General features: G+C 37.1%; 1 protein-coding gene across 1 annotated transcript; it reads right to left on the bottom strand.

Annotated features, from left to right (window-relative positions):
• Positions 1-237: 237 nt before the first annotated feature.
• LOC132547325 (uncharacterized) lies at positions 238-1,392 on the bottom strand. Its single transcript, XM_060211095.1, has one exon. The coding sequence runs from the start codon at positions 1,390-1,392 to the stop codon at positions 238-240; it is 1,155 nt and encodes a 384-aa protein (XP_060067078.1).
• Positions 1,393-18,063: the final 16,671 nt, after the last annotated feature.

The following is an 18,063-nucleotide window of genomic DNA, read 5'->3' as shown; positions in this document are numbered from 1 at the left end:
TTCCTAAGCGGCTGTCATTAGAATCTAATTAAAATACTAGTACTAGTTAATTTAAGACTTATAAACTCAGTATATCAATATTAACCAGCGGCGAATCAATGGGTTAGCAAATAATGTTCATAATATAAAAGCACAACTGTACGTAATAAGAATGACAGTTTATCTTTAGTCTTCAAATATCCAGTCTTCAAATATCCAGACAAGTAGCCAGGTTGAGAGTTTATTAAAGTATTAAGACTATCCGTGTCTGATATTTAGTCCATGTGGTTCCGCAGTGTTTAAATGCGTGATGAAGGCTTCTTCCGTGCGTAAGCGGGTATTGACATTCTGCGATGTGATTTTAAGTCCAGTAATTTTCATACTTCCTGCGTCATGTCCCATAGATGTAAAGTGACGCGAGACTGGTTTGTGTTTATTTGCATTCCTGATATCAGCGAAATGGCCATGAAAGCGTTCCCTGATCGAATTTCCTGTTTGTCCAATATATTGGATTCCGCATATTTGACATTGTATCATGTAGACTACACTGATAGAATTACAGTTTATACTTTGTCTGATAATAAACGTTTGTTGGTTGGATTTGCCTGAGACGGAGGAACATGTCTCCATGAATGGACATAGACTGCAAGGTCGGCGACAAGGTTGACTTCCCGATGTCCGGTTTGGTGGATTCAAGTCGGATCTCACAAGAAGGTTCCTAATGTTATTAGCTTTTTTGTAGGCTACTGTAATCACCGAGTTGTTCATTTTAGGGCCTATACGGTTGAGAATGCCTGAGTGTTTTTTCGAGATAGTTCCAATGTGTTGTCGATGGGGATCAAATTTGGTTATAAATGGAATAATAGTTTTAGTGTTGGTATCAGCCTTCCTAAGTAGCGGTAATCTGTCGGCATTCCTAGCTTTAATAGTGGCGGATTTTAGAAGGTCCCGTGGATAGCCTCGTAATCGAAAATTGTCACACATGGTTCTGCTGTGTTTATCAAACTCATCTAAAGTTGAGCATATCCGGTGTACCCTAAGGAGTTGTCCAAACGGAATGTTACGTATTTGCTGACGAGGATGGCATGATCTGTAGTGAAGATATAAGTGCGCGTCCGTGGGCTTAGTAAACAGAGTAGTTTGTAAAGTGCCGTCCATCTCTTTAATCACCGTGGTGTCAAGGAAATTTATCTGGGTGGAGCTAACCTCGTGCGTGAATTTGATCTTGGGGTGGAATCGGTTTAGACCCTCCATGAAGGTAGTAAGGGCCTCGCGAGGGAAGGTCCAAATCAAGAAGATATCGTCAATGAACCTCCACCACACTAGAGGTTTCAGAGGTTGAGACTCCAGAAAATTATTTTCCAATCGGTCCATAAATAATATGGCGTAATTTGGGGCGCATTTGGTACCCATGCTAGTGCCCTGGGTTTGTAGGTAGTGTTGGTTGTCAAACTTAAAGCAGTTCTTGGTGAGGACAGAATGTAGAAATCTGAGGAGGATCCAAGTAGGTGGGGATTTGTCCACCCTAGTATCAAGGGCGTGTTTAGCCGCGAGAATGCCGTCTCTGTGTGGAATCGGTGTATAAAGCGAGGACACGTCCGCAGTGACTAGAAAACTGTGTGCCGGTATCTTGCCGAGATCGTTAATTTTATTACAAAAAAATAGGCAAAAGCTAAATCTAAAAACCAAAAATGACAGCTACAAACAGTTAAAAAGTCTGCAACCTATGATGAACTACACTGAAAAAATTCGAATAGAAACAATTATCAGAAAACACCAGTGTTGATGTCTTCAGAAGAAGGAAACAACAATCGGGCAAAATCTATGAAGCTCTTCGAAAGTTACTGATTTTGAGCCCATCAAATGTAACAAAACAGGGTAATAGCAAGTTATATCAAAAACAATATTGCCTAACAATGCATCCCAATTCAAGACTTAATACACCAGAAATTGAAATTATAGCCTGAAATATCATAGGTAATATATTATTGGGTTTTGATGTATCTAATATGAAATGGGGCAGCAAAGACAGGGGATGACATACCTTTAACATTGAGCAATGTAGAGATAAGGCTGGGTCCTTATGCCAAGATTGAACCACACAACTAATACATCTACCCACCATCTTGCATGTGTACTTGTCACCTCATCAGGTGTACTTCTTTACCATCTTAATTGAAGAACTGTATTATCACATAAAACACACTTGCAATAAACTCTATCACAGAAGTAAAAATGTCTCATAGCACTTAATAGATAACCTTCTATCAAGTATATTTCATTAAACACCTAGTAACCCTTATTAATACTTTCAAACTCTCCCAGTACTTTTAACTTCACAATCACAAATCATAAATATATAAATGCTTTAATGTGAACAGTTACATATGGATTTGCAGAGAGTGTGGACATTGATAAAGTTTACAGAGTGGCAGTCTTGGAAAGAAGACCTACATATGGACACCGCTAGCACCTTACTAAGAAATAACCCCAAACACAGTCTATCGGATGGGACTTAAAATGGTGGCCAGTCTGACACTGTCAGACAGAGAATGCTTGCACAATAAAGATAACTCTGTGGTTCTAAGAAAAAGAACAGGCATGGTAACACTGGCCAGATTTTAGGGTTAGTTTAGCATTATATTATTTATTAAAAAAATTATTGACTGACTTTGCAATCCACCTCCTCTTCAACGAGTACTCTTGCTGCTACATGCCTAGTCATAGTTAGGTTAGAGCTACAATTAGGTCTAAGGAGTCATCTTGAAAGTTGTAGTTAAATAACAGGTCTGTTAGTATAGACAACACCTCTTCACCTTATCTACATGTATCTATCCCACTTACTTTCATCACTTCATACTATTTCCTCTCTACTTCATTTCCTATCTTTTCTTGTCTGCTGAAGTGCCAAAAGACCATGATAGTGGACATAAAACCCATTAAATAAATAAAAATCTAGTTCAGCTAAATTGTCTAAGTTAACATTTTGTTTTCCAGGTTAAGGCAATCGACTGCATTAACAACACACAAGAGGCCTTTTATGCAAAATTTACCTGAGTTGAATTATAGTTATCACTCGATAACCAAAACAAAATAGAAAGTTAATCCATACATTTACAATTTTTCTTTGTCAAAACACACTTTCATTTCTTTCGATTCCAAAGTTTACAAACATGAAATTAATGAAAACATTAAGTTTTCCAGTAATTGTTTGGTACAGTTTATTGTTTTCAGTCTTCCTGATACCAGAGCAACAAAGTGAACGACAATCTTTGCAATATTTTACATTATATTCATATTTAATTTGGTAAATACAAACTTCCAGCATCTACTTTATTGAGATTCTGTAAAAAGAAAATGGCAAAGGTTAATATTAATTGATATAAGGCCCATATTTCAAGTCGACTTCACTTCACGGAGGCATTTTAAAATGAATGAAATTTAAGCCCAGTGGGTTATATGAGTGCATCATGTGGGAATCCTTTTTAATTTATTTGTAACTTCATATCACTATATGTGCGAGAGAGCTAGACTATCTTTGTCCATGTGAAGGAGAATGAGATAATAAAGGTTTTACAGTCAATCAAAGCAGTAACTTTAGATTTATAATTGTTGACTGATGTCATGTTGTGGCCTTTGGCCACTGAAGAGGTGATAGGATTATTGGAAGACAGTGTTTTTTATATTTATTTTATATATATTCATGTTTTTGTAATATAAAATAGAAATTGTTCCCAACTCCGGAAATAAGTATAAAACAAAAAGTTAACATAACAGATCCCACAACAATATTCACGTCAACATAACAAATCTGCTGGTGTTATTCTATATATTGATATGTAAAAAGAATTAATTTAGTATACATACCTACATCAGGTTCTCCATTGTTAAACATTGCACAGAAGTTACCGGTATTATCACTAAAGAAGTGAAATCATCATTTAAATACCTTGTGGTTGATAATACAGCTCACGCATGCTATATAGCTACCACAGGGAGACCACATCTCCAAATAGCTTTTCATTGGGTATTGTTAACCTTCAAACAGTTCATAAACTACTGTAATTCTTAATGACAAATAAAAAGCTCTAAATCTAAAAATTTAAGAATTATTAATTCAAATCAGACAAATCAGATTGGTCGAGTCTACATACTGTACAAGTTTATACAACCTTTTATACACAGACAAAGGAAAGGACATATACTGTTATACAGAAACAGTAAACATATGTTAAGTAATGAAACACCAGGAACAGACAGCCAGACAACACCTTCGTTAGATTAGGTCAAGTTTAATGGTTGACATGTTTCGACACACTAGGTGTGTCGTCCTCAGAACAGAGTAAATTCAAAATACAGGACTATATATATCATCTAAGCATAGCAACTACACATGTTATTTATATGACATCATAGATAGTACACTGGTTACAATGACGTGGAAAGTTAGTGACGTCATAATACTTGAACACCGCAGAACCACAGGGACTTAATATCAGACACGGATAATCTGGATAACGTCTGGATAACGGTGGATGTAAACTATTATTATCACTGTGAATCTACTATGTAACATTCATTGTCATACTAGTGACCAATCTTGCAACTTGATATGTATATAGGTGTATATACACACACATTGTGTTTTCATTGGATTTATTGTTGCAAGCATTGGAACTGTAACTCAGCGAACATTCACATAGAACAGCCTTTTATTACTTACCGATAGTGTACAAATTGTACATAAATCTTCATCTACAATATTACGCGGCTTAGATTATCATACATATCGGATATATCATCTGTAGTCCTTATGTATTAATAACTCTACTAAGAATCAAATTTGTACATTATTCAGCAGTAACTTGTTACTATATTGCGGTGTTCCGCCCATACCAATTCTCTAGTATTATGACGTCACTAACTTTCCACGTCATTGTAACCAGTGTACTATCTATGATGTCATATAAATAACATGTGTAGTTGCTATGCTTAGATGATATATATAGTCCTGTATTTTGAATTTACTCTGTTCTGAGGACGACACACCTAGTGTGTCGAAACATGTCAACCATTAAACTTGACCTAATCTACCGAAGGTGTTGTCTGGCTGTCTGTTCCTGGTGTTTCACTACTTACGTTTTTGGAGCCGGACTCGGTATTCCGTGCGGAATCCGCCTTGGGTAGACTACTGAAATTACTGAACCATTATCCCGGATATTGGATCTCTTTTCTTTTGTATATGTTAAGTAAATTCACTTCATGGTCAGACTGCAGAACCTCCAACCAAACTTTATACTGTATTAGATGATAGCATGCCTTGGTGATCTGACCAGTCAAATATTTAACCAAATCAGTTTAGTCTATTTTGGGATGTGTATCTATTTACTCTTTGCCATAGCTATTGTGAAAATGGTGTAATAAGGGGCGAACACTTTTGTCCGGTTTCACTTTATCTTTATTTGTATCTAGATTAAGTCAAAGACCCTACAATACAAAGAATAAAATACTTAAACACATGTATTCCTACAGTGTTAAAAACATGAATTCTACTCATAGTATCCTAGTAGACAGATACAACATTTAATGTGTAATTTAAATTAACTCCACATATGTAAATCTTATTGAAACAATAGCTACCTACCCTGGCAATGGGTCAAGGGTCCCTATGGTCTTGAACCAGTATTTTTCCGTCTGTACTCGGAAAGGTCTATAGTGCACCAAAATTCCCACACAAAATGCGAGCAAAACAAGACACACATATACTTATAATGACACATAGGTGAACTGGCCTTGTGTACATATACTTAATACTGATATACTTTCTTGTGCGTTCATTCACAATCGATTAAGGAAAAACCAACAATGCAAAGCATCCATAATGGCAGCACAGAATTAAGAAAAATGACCCTATTACAAAGCACCACTTAAAAGGTGTTACCATTAAGAGCCAGTGGAAGGGTCAAGTAGTGAGACAACTATGCTTTTATATGGATAAGTGGTCTATGCACATGTACAGTTTACTGAACAGTGCAGCTTAAGCTCTCTTTGTTGACAAGATGATACCTATGATATTACAGTGTATTTCTGAATATCAGTCATGTGACCAATGTTAGTTTTACACAAAATAAAACATTTGTCAATAAAATACCAGATCCTCTACCACTTACAGACATGTCAGTGACGGAAAAGAAAACTATTGAGAAGTACACAATTTTATGTTGTGGTTTTCAAGCCTACCTGGTTTCAAAGAAATTGTTCTGAAAATCAAAAATTGATATTGGAATCTTTTCTGTAAGGGATTATTATTAAATATTTTTACATATGACTGTCAATTATTTTATGACATGAGAATTAAATATTGTATTATATGAGAATGAAATACCGTATTATACACACAAACTGTGATATCACATAATATTGATATACATTTTGGAAAATGATTTCACGAATGATGTTCATCTAAACCTTTATCACTGATTAAAGGGCCTGTTTCCAGTAATGTTAATTCTCCATAGGAGCTTGCCCCCGTATAATTTCTTATCTAGCTCAACTATTGTTTTTTTCTTTTCCGAAAAATAATTTTACACCTTTCCGACACCCAGATTTCATAATTTCAGTGAAAATGTATTTTTATAAAGTTGTCAATTTCAGCATCAAAGACATAAGTTCGTAAATAAAAGGTTATCTCGAAATTGTAATTCGCGACCTAGTATAAATTTCTTTTGATAAATATTTCCAAAACATCGTGTTTGTTCATAAAACATAAAAAAAAAAAATAATTCTCGGATGAAAATGCACTTGCAGAGACACAATTATGAAGAAAAATGCCATAAATTTGCAATTTTCTCCCATTATATAGTTTTGGATGCAAATTTCTATCAGAAAATCGGATAGAGCTTTACTTGTTTCATATGTGTACCAAAAATCAGCTAATTCCATGTGGTGGAACGTTCTCATATCGCCGCCTGAATGTGGTTGTAAATTGAAAGAAAAGGGGAAATGAGTAACAACCTTGTCTAAAACCCTATTATATAGCTTATTATATACAAACTTTTAAATTGAATATCAGAGCGGATATTTTCATGACAGTTTTATGATGTGTAATGACTAAATAAATAGTATCGATATAAAGATTTACACTGAGGACACCCTGATACATGAATACTGTTCTATCTCAAGCTGTCCTCTTCTGAATTTTCTGATCGTGTGGCCTTGTACATTTATCCGTATCACCTTGTCTTTGTCTATACGTTTACGAAATCATTCACTCGACGCCAGCTATTCTTGTCTCAATTTCCTCGTTTTATTGTCCCATCTCCAAAGCGTTGTGGCTCTGTCAGGGTTGGGACCCTGACTTGTCTCACTTTCTTTGTGCCTGCCGACCATGCCACATCGAATAGATAGATTATCCATATGAAATACTTTATTTTGTTCTAAGTAATCAATCAATTCTGCACTTCTTGGAGGTATTGAATGTGATTTATTATATTGTCTTGTTATTTTGTGTAATTAGTTGTTCGTTATTTATCACACATTTTCGCATAATTGTACCAAACTACTAAGTATTAGCTGTTTACAGCAATTATCGGTGGCTTGCTATTTTGTTACTTTATCGACGCTTCATAAACCAATCGTTATTGTTTCAAGATGGAGGGTAAATGTGTTGGAGAAGAGTGTCAAGTATATTTCAAGAAACGTAGTGGCAATAAGAACAGAAGTGCACGCAATGTAAATAGTCTACAATATAAACGGCTCCTAGATACGCTGGTGCAACAAGGATTGATGTCAGCAAAGGAACAAGCATTTATTTGCCAGAAGTGCTACATGAAGTATCTTCGGAACAAAAATCAGCCTGAACTTGAACCCGAGCAGAACCAGGAAATAGAGGAAGAAGACGACTCCCCGTCCCATATCCTGCCGTTGCTGACCCTTCATGATCTTTTGAATGGATCATCTTCACACAAAAAATGCTGTCTCTGTCTTGTTACCTTTCCAAAAAATGGAACAAAATAATCAAGTCTTACCAAAACGTGCAAGACATCACCTGATCTATTCACACAAACTGTGGTGTCCCACCTCATCCCGCGTCTGCTCCATTCACCTTATTGGTAACAACTTAGATCCGTCTTCAGAGGTTGTCCTTGATGGTAGAGGTTCTTTGGAATCTCAGTTACCATCAAAATCGTCCGAAATCATTAATGACCTCCTAGAGGTGTCGCTTTTCTTCTCTTGATGACTCGGCATGCATGGCCTGGACAGGTTGGTCCAAAGATCAGTTCCTCGAAATCCACTCGCACTGTTCCCCATATCTGTCATCTGGTATATATACCAAGACTACACACGATGCTCTATTACTGTTCTGGGTAAAACTGAAAACCGACATTTCCTGGAGTCAGTGTTCTTCTCTTTTTGGAATTTCCAAGTCAAGTGTGTCCAAAACTTTCCACTCCATAGTACAGGCATTAGACACATCGATAGTCCCACAATTTCTAGGTCCGGATCACTTGACAAGAGAACAATTGCTCGGGCACAATACTGTCTTTTCAGAAGCATTTTTTGGAGATAAAGCCACTGCCATATTAGATGGCACCTATATTTATATCCAGAAAAGCTCCAACCACAAGCTCCAGGGAATGTCCTACTGTGGCCAGAAGAAGAGAAACTACCGTAAATATTCGCGTATAGTGCACACTCGCGTATAGTGCGCAGGTACTTTTTGGAGATCAGATTTTAAAAAAAAAATCTTCAGAAAAATTAATTGACTGGTCACTGCGACGAAACATTTGATGTGGTCTGATCCATTGATAATTAGGAAACCACAATGAGCGTGACCCTAACACAAATTTACCCAGGTGACCTAACAAGCATGAAAGGCTTGGCTGATTGCATAATTAACGGTTAATGACAGTTAACACATTGAGTATGAGGAGACTGATGACACCCGGCTTGGGCTGAACGCGTACTTTTGGTCGGAAAACGATGTTGTTTTAACTGTCTGAACATTTTCAATCCTACCTTGTCCCCATAAAAGCAGGTGGTTTGTTCAGTATAGGCATGATCTTTCATGGTATCTGTACCCATCACGGTATCCGAAGGTATTTAATGATAGATTGTTTACACCGACTTCGACATGGGGAAACTGCGAACGCCATTTGACTACGCCGAGAGACTGGAGTTTCGTGCCGCCGGTCACCACTTCGACATTCCAGAGTGAAATATCAAGGCACGGAAGAAAGAAAAGACCGTCTAAAGTCCCAACCTCTGACCAGAAGGGCTGACATAGGTGCAACAGCGAAACACCCAGAGATGGAGAGAGAGAGCTGTTCAACTCTCTATGCGATCGCCGATATCCTGGCATCGCTGCCAGTACAACAGAACTGCGCGTGCGGGCCATGCAGATCAAGAGAGGTCATGGGGTCACCAACTTTGGGCATCGGTGGGATGGGCTGTCCGATTTATGAACAGAACGACAATCACCTAAAAACTTCCGGATTCATTGAATTCCACAGATACATCATCAAAATGAGGCAGAAATTCAGACACTACTATAGCCCCGACCAATAGTAAGACCGACGGGAAATGAAAACAAATTAGATTCACCTTAATGAATGGCAGATGATTAAAACATTCGAAATTTATTTTTTAAAAAATTTTGTTGTTTTTATCTCCAAACTATCATATAAGACCGACGACTTTTACATATAACTATGTGAAGGGAGGTAATCTAATATGGCGGATGCAGAACTCGGGAATGATAACCCCAGGAATGGCATGTACCTGCGTATAGTGTGCACCCCCTTTTTGACACGAAAGTTTCAGCTTAAAAAAGTGCGCACTATACGCGAATATTTACGGTACATGTCAAATGCGAAAACCAACCAAAATCATAAAGAACATGGTAGCCATCTTGGATTTTTTTATGAAAAAGTGTTTCTCTCACTTTTTTTCATATCTGTGTACATATTCTCAACATACCGAGCAAATACTCTCGTTTTTTTGTTAATTATCTAAAGAAAGTCAGAAATCGGCAATTCAACCATAGGCTAATTCAACCCAACATTTGAAAATGTTCCACCACTTACATTTTGATGATTTTTCCTCTCATCAATAGCATATTACGTACTATTTAATAGGATAAAAATTGGTTTGCATCCAACGCCCATAAAAGGGTGTATTCTCTAAAAAACACAGTTTTTGTGTCTAAAATGTTATCATCGAAAATGGCATTTTTGAGATTGTTTCTTCCATAAAACAGCCAAATGGCGCGATGGAAACATGATTTTTTGTCACAATCATGCCATGAATGTATTCTTTACAGTGACTATCATTTGATTAGATTTTCATTAATATTTTACATAACATGCACATTTTATCAACACTTAGCTTCTGAAAGGTACAACTTTGAGGAGCCTTAAAAAACAAACGAAGTGACCTAAATCTTTATACTTTATAGATTTGTGACCACAACGGCATGGGCAATGCACCACCAACAGGAAATTTGAATCAGAGAAGGGGCCGTTTTGGAAACCGGCCCTTTAGACTAATTTCCCAAATCTAAGACACTATATGACCAGACATGCTGTAAACAGTCTGATAAATTTGTCTACAAAGCAGTAACGCATAGGATTATATTGCAACACACAATTACAGATTTCTGTTATCTCATTCCACAGACAGGCACTTGATGATTCATATTCTGATCACAAATATATATTATACATTATAATGCAAGTTTTGCAATGTTGTTTTTCAGCTGAAAATTATGTGTCAATAATAATAGTGGATTCATGGTAACATTCCTGACATTGTAATTCTATTTTCCTTTTGATTAAACTCTGAAGTGTTTTCATGGCCAAGTAAGATGATGACTAAGGACCGGGTGTAGAACAAACACCATACAATAGCATACACTAAATATGTTATACAGTATTGTCATTTGCACCTTCCTGTTGCCACAGCGACCTTTGCTCCTAGCTAACCTACATCAGTGTGAATCACCAAACCTTGTCCTCATGGAGAACTTTGCAAGTAAACTTTGTGGGATATATCTTAGGAACTTCTCTGAGGGGTATAAGCTCTGGACTTCATCAATTTATCAAGCCATCTTAAAATTTTCCATTAGAATATAGGATTCAACATTTTCTCTCTTCAAATACAATTTTTGAATTTATGCTATTATAATCAAACCTGGAATATATTTATGTCTATCATCATCAAATATGACATTTCGTTACCAAAAAGTATCATTCTTATTTCTCAAAGAAGGAGAGGAAGATTTTTCTGAAATCTGAAAGTACTTGTTTCCGTATATCACTACACCCTTAATCTTAAGTGAAGTCGACACATTTAAACCATAAAGATAACGTCACAATTCACGAAAGACGTCTATAATGAAACTGTCATACTAGTTAAGCATTAGACATGTCAGGGGTATATGTGTAACATCCATTTATAATTAAAGTGTTTATCTTTCATCTTTGCTTTGTATTATGTATGAAATAAGTTAGCTTGCAACCACATCATAATTTCTTTTGTATACATATGATGTCACTCCCACTGCTGTGCGTGGGGGGATGTCATTCCCTATGCTGTGCGTGGGGGGATGTCACTCCCCATGCTGTGCATATGTAGGGGATGTCACTCCCCATGCTGTGCATATGTAGGGGATGTCACTCCCCATGCTGTGCGTATGTAGTGGATGTCACTCCCCATACTGTGCGTATTTAGGGGATGTCACTCCCCATGCTGTGCGTATGTAGTGGATGTCACTCCCCATGCTGTGCGTATTTAGGGGATGTCACTCCCAATGCTGTGTGTGGGGGGATGTCTCTCCCCATGCTGTGTGTGGGGGGATGTCTCTCCCCATTCTGTGCGTATGTAGGGGATGTCACTCCCCATGCTGTGCGTATGTAGGGGATGTCACTCCCCGTGCTGTGCGTATGTGGGGGATGTCACTCCCCATGCTGTGCGTATGTAGGGGATGTCACTCCCAATGCTGTGCGTGGGGGGATGTCTCTCCCCATGCTGTGCGTGTGTGGAGGGATGTCACTCCCAATGCTGTGCGTGGGGGGATGTCACTCCCCATGCTGTGTGTGGGGGGATGTCACTCCCAATGCTTTGTGTGGGGGGATGTCACTCCCCATGCTGTGCGTATGTAGGGGATGTCTCTCCCCCAAACTCTGTATGTGTGTGTAGTGGGGGATGGAGGGGAGATTTCTCTCCCATGCTGTGTTTGGAGGTGAGGTGGGGTTGGTTAGGGTCACTCCTAGCATTAAGTTCTGTTATATAAAGAAACTGTTTATTAATATGTGAATACATATGTATATATACCTAAATTAATTTTTTTAAATGATTCCAGTGTTTATACTTTGGTATCATTATTGTAATCATTCAGGTTAAATTACCTGTAGCGTAGCATAGATTATGTCCTAGGCAGTCCACTGAAGCAAAACGTAGGTTACAATAATTATTAGCAAAAACTGTCTACTGCTAACTTTTTATATCCTGTATATAATTGATAAATTACTACTGTTAAATCATAGTCTAGTTATAGATGCTTTTTTGTTAAACGGTATCAGATTTGTTCTGTAGAACATAAGACTGTAGTAAACACTTGTTGACCGTGCTGTAAAGTGCTGTCTTCATGATACACAACTAATCAGTAGAAGTACTATGTACAAAAATGCAGTCCACTTACCTCTGTTAAATAACTTACAATCCAGTGTTGTCAGTTCAAACTTCAATAATTTTAAAAACAGACTACTCTGTGAAGTGTTATTTATAAACTGTAGCTGACGCAGTAAAATCTATTCTGTACCAACCGTGACAGAGACGTCACACAAAAATGACTAAATATACTTTTTCTGATAAATGATTTCCAAAGCATGCGCAGTACATCACTGAATCTGGCTGAGGTCATACCAACAGTGTAACGTTACACCTTATTCCAGAAAAGTTAGATATGAAGAACAAGCTGAATTAAATCAAAACAGATTATAGAAAAAGGTGTATATAGTGTCATCTATGATACTGTAACTGAACATGTTTTATAGCTGATCTAATACTTGACTATATTTTACTGCTTTGCACATTTTTAGGTCACATGAGACAAGGTCTCAGGGTGACCTATTGCGATCCCCTTTAATCCAGTAACATGCATTGTGCGTCATGCGTCCTGCAAGGCCAGAGAGACTGAAAATAATTATAACTTCAAAAATCTTCTTTTCAAATCCCAGGTAAAATAGAATCATGTACTCTTCAAGGATGGAAAGGCCATTAGTTGCTTTTCCGAAATTTTAAATTTCATGACCCCCGAGGTTTCACATTTCCCCCAGGGGAGGGTATAAAATTTACTTTAGATTTGGAAATACATATAGGTCAAACCTTGTAGAATTATTATTATAAGTTGACATTTTTATTGAATTCGGGATATGATTGAAACTTGATTAGAATTGTGAGCGAAGGATGACGGCTTTAGGTTATGCCCATATCTATCCTAGCTGATCCCGAAAGGACTGATGGACAGAACAAAAAGGGGTCAAACTGACTTTCATTTAAAAAATCTTCTCAACACACAGGTATGGGAGAATCAAATGCTTGGTATGCATGAAAGCATGGATAGTCTTTAATTACCAAGATGGGTCTCAAATTTCTTCCTGGGGAGGAGTTTTTTTTTTAAACTTTGCTGTAATTTTCATAGAAAAATTGCATTTTTTAGCAGGAGTTGGTTATCTCCTACTGGAAAAAACTTTGTAAAAATTATTAGTATAGGGTGACAGTTTCGATGGTATGCATGTATTGACACTGTCTATATTCAGTGTCACAATCTCTGTTTCAGGACACTTGACAACTACCCTTTAATCTTTACATTCAATATTGCTTTTCTCAGGTGACCGTCAAAGCCGCTAGGCCTCTTGTTCCTATAATTGGTGCCATTTTAACGTTTAGAATGATCGGTGAAACCAAAAAGCTGACAGGCAGCCATCTTGGAAATTGCTGTTTCTAGTGAAGCACTAGAAAGATATTTCTTAAAAGTCTATATATGAATTTCTTTTTGTTCCTAAAATAGTGTTTCCCAAAAAAAAAATAGTGTTATGATCTTATGCCTTTCTATATATGATCTTACACCTTCCAGTAAATGATCCTACACCTACCAATAAATGATCTTACACCTTCCTGTTAATGATCTTACACCTTCCTGTTAATGATCTTACACCTTCCTGTTAATGATCTTACACCTACCTGTTAATGATCTTACACCTTCCTGTTAATGATCTTACACCTTCCTGTTAATGATCTTACACCTACCTGTTAATGATCTTACACCTTCCTGTTAATGATCTTACACCTTCCTGTTAATGATCTTACACCTTCCTGTTAATGATCTTACACCTTCCTGTTAATGATCTTACACCTTCCTGTTAATGATCTTACACCTACCTGTTAATGATCTTACACCTTCCAGTAAATGATCTTACACCTTCCTGTTAATGATCTTTCACTTTCCTGTTAATGATCTTACACCTTCCTGTTAATGATCTTACACCTTCCTGTTAATGATCTTTCACCTACCAGTAAATGATCTTACACCTTCCTGTTAATGATCTTACACCTTCCTGTTAATGATCTTACACCTTCTTCCCGTAAAAGATCTTACTCATTCCTGTAAAAGATCATATACCTTCCTGTAAATGACCTTATGCCTCCCTGTTAATGACCTTATGCCTCCCTGTTAATAATCTTTTGCCTTCCTGTTAATGATTTTATGCCTTCCTGTAAATGACCTTATACCTTCCTGTTAATGATCATATGCCTTCCTGTAAATGACCTTATGCCTCCCTGTTAATGACCTTATGCCTCCCTGTTAATGATCTTTTGCCTTCCTGTTAATGATTTTATGCCTTCCTGTAAATGACCTTATACCTTCCTGTTAATGATCTTTTGCCTTCCTGTTAATGATCTTACACCTACCTGTTAATGATCTTACACTTTCCTGTTAATGATCTTACACCTTCCTGTTAATGATCTTACACCTTCCTGTTAATGATCTTACACCTTCCTGTTAATGATCTTACACCTTCCAGTAAATGATCTTACACCTTCCTGTTAATGATCTTACACCTTCCTGTTAATGATCTTACACCTTCCTGTTAAAGATCTTACACTTTCCTGTTAATGATCTTACACCTTCCTGTTAATGATCTTACACCTTTCTGTTAATGATTTTACACCTACCTGTTAATGATCATACACCTTCCTGTTAATGATCTTACACCTTCCTGTTAATGATCTAACACCTTCCTGTTAATGATCATACACCTTCCTGTTAATGATCTTACACCTTCCTGTAAATGATCTTACACCTACCTGTTAATGATCTTACACCTTCCTGTTAATGATCTTACACCTTCCTGTTAATGATCTAACACCTTCCTGTTAATGATCTTACACCTTCCTGTTAATGATCTTACACCTTCCTGTTAATGATCTTACACCTTCCTGTTAATGATCTTACACCTTCCTGTTAATGATCTTACACCTTCCTGTTAATGATCTTACACCTTCCTGTTAATGATCTAACACCTTCCTGTTAATGATCTTACACCTTCCTGTTAATGATCTTACACCTTCCTGTTAATGATCTTACACCTTCCTGTTAATGATCTTACACCTTCCTGTTAATGATCTTACACCTTCCTGTTAATGATCTTACTTCTTCCTGTTAATGATCTTACACACCTTCCTGTTAATGATCTTACACCTTCCTGTTAATGATCTTACACCTTCCTGTTAATGATCTTACACCTTTCTGTTAATGATCCTTCCTGTTAATGATCTTACACCTTCCTGTTAATGATCTTACTTCTTCCTGTTAATGATCTTACACCTTCCTGTTAATGATCTTACACCTTCCTGTTAATGATCTTACACCTTCCTGTTAATGATCTTACACCTTCCTGTTAATGATCTTACACCTTCCTGTTAATGATCTTACACCTTCCTGTTAATGATCTGTTACACCTTCCTGTTAATGATCTTACACCTTCCTGTTAATGATCTTACACCTTCCTGTTAATGATCTTACACCTTCCTGTTAATGATCTTACACCTTCCTGTTAATGATCTTACACCTTCCTGTTAATGATCTTACACCTACCTGTTAATGATCATACACCTTCCTGTTAATGATCTTACACCTTCCTGTTAATGATCTAACACCTTCCTGTTAATGATCTTACACTTTCCTGTTAATGATCTTACACCTTCCTGTTAATGATCTTACACCTTCCTGTTAATGATCTTACACCTTCCTGTTAATGATCTTACACCTTCCTGTTAATGATCTTACACCTTCCTGTTAATGATCTAACACCTTCCTGTTAATGATCTTACACCTTCCTGTTAATGATCTTACACCTTCCTGTTAATGATCTTATACCTTCCTGTTAATGATCATACACCTTCCTGTTAATGATCTAACACCTTCCTGTTAATGATCATACACCTTCCTGTTAATGATCTTACACCTTCCTGTTAATGATCTTACACCTTCCTGTTAATGATCTAACACCTTCCTGTTAATGATCTTACACCTTCCTGTTAATGATCTTACACCTTCCTGTTAATGATCTTACACATTCCTGTTAATGATCTTACACTTTCCTGTTAATGATCTTACACCTTCCTGTTAATGATCTAACACCTTCCTGTTAATGATCTTACACCTTCCTGTTAATGATCTTACACCTTCCTGTTAATGATCTTACACCTTCCTGTTAATGATCATACACCTTCCTGTTAATGATCTAACACCTTCCTGTTAATGATCTTACACCTTCCTGTTAATGATCTTACACCTTCCTGTTAATGATCTTACACCTTCCTGTTAATGATCTTACACCTTCCTGTTAATGATCTTATACCTTCCTGTTAATGATCTTACACCTTCCAGTAAATGATCCTACACCTACCAATAAATGATCTTACACCTTCCTGTTAATGATCTTACACCTTCCTGTTAATGATCTTACACCTACCTGTTAATGATCATACACCTTCCTGTTAATGATCTTACACCTTCCTGTTAATGATCTTACACCTTCCTGTTAATGATCTTTCACTTTCCTGTTAATGATCTTTCACTTTCCTGTTAATGATCTTTCACTTTCCGGTTAATGATCTTTCACTTCAGAGTAAATACAATTGTAAAATCTCATGGTAAATGACCTTACACTTTCCTATAGATATCTGAGAATTTCCCTGTAAATATTTTCAAATCTCACTGTTAAGCTTGTTTGGCGGTGATTTCATCATCTGTTTAGGTACATTTTTAGTCATCATGCTTCGTCTGTCGTCGTCCGCAGTGCGCCGTCCGCCGTGCGCCGTCCGTAAACTTTTCATTCAAACGACTTCTTCTCAATAATTGGAAGGCCCAGGCAACTAATATTTGGCTTGTAGCTTGCTTTGATGAAGCCCTACCAAGTTTGTTAAAAAGAATGACCTTGACCTTCATTCAAGGTCACAGGGGTCAAATGTCTTAAAATCTTCAAACGACTTCTTCTCAATAACTGGAGGGCCCAGGCAACTAATATTTAGCCTGTAGCTTGCTTTGATGAAACCCTACCAAGTTTGTTCAAATGAATGACCTTGACCTTCATTCAAGGTCACAGGGGTCAAATGTCTTTAAATCTTCAAAGGACTTCTTCTCAGTAATCAAAAGGCCCAGGCAACTAAAATAAGGCCTGTAGCATGCTGGGATGAAGGACTACCAAGTTTGTTCAAATGAATGACCTTGACCCACTTTAAAGGTCACAGGGGTCAAATATGTTAAAATCTTTAAACAACTTCTTCTCAATAACCAAAAGGCTCAGATTGCTGATATTGTGCCTGTGGCATGCTGGGATGAAGGGCTATCAAGTTTGATTAAATGAATGACCTTGAACAACTTTCAAGGTCACAGGGGTCAAATATGTCAAAATCTTCAAATAACTTCTCAAATACTAGAAGGCCTAGGGGGCTAATACTTGGCCCATAGCATGCTGGCATGGAGCCCTACAAAGTTTGTTCAAATGAATGACCTTG

This window comes from Ylistrum balloti, unplaced genomic scaffold (assembly GCF_031769215.1).
Source record: "Ylistrum balloti isolate Yb309-2 unplaced genomic scaffold, AGI_CSIRO_Ybal_v1 Utg369612, whole genome shotgun sequence".
Classification (NCBI taxonomy): domain Eukaryota; kingdom Metazoa; phylum Mollusca; class Bivalvia; order Pectinida; family Pectinidae; genus Ylistrum; species Ylistrum balloti.
Note: the sequence above shows the minus strand (reverse complement) of the source record. Positions and strands in the feature narration are given on the sequence as shown.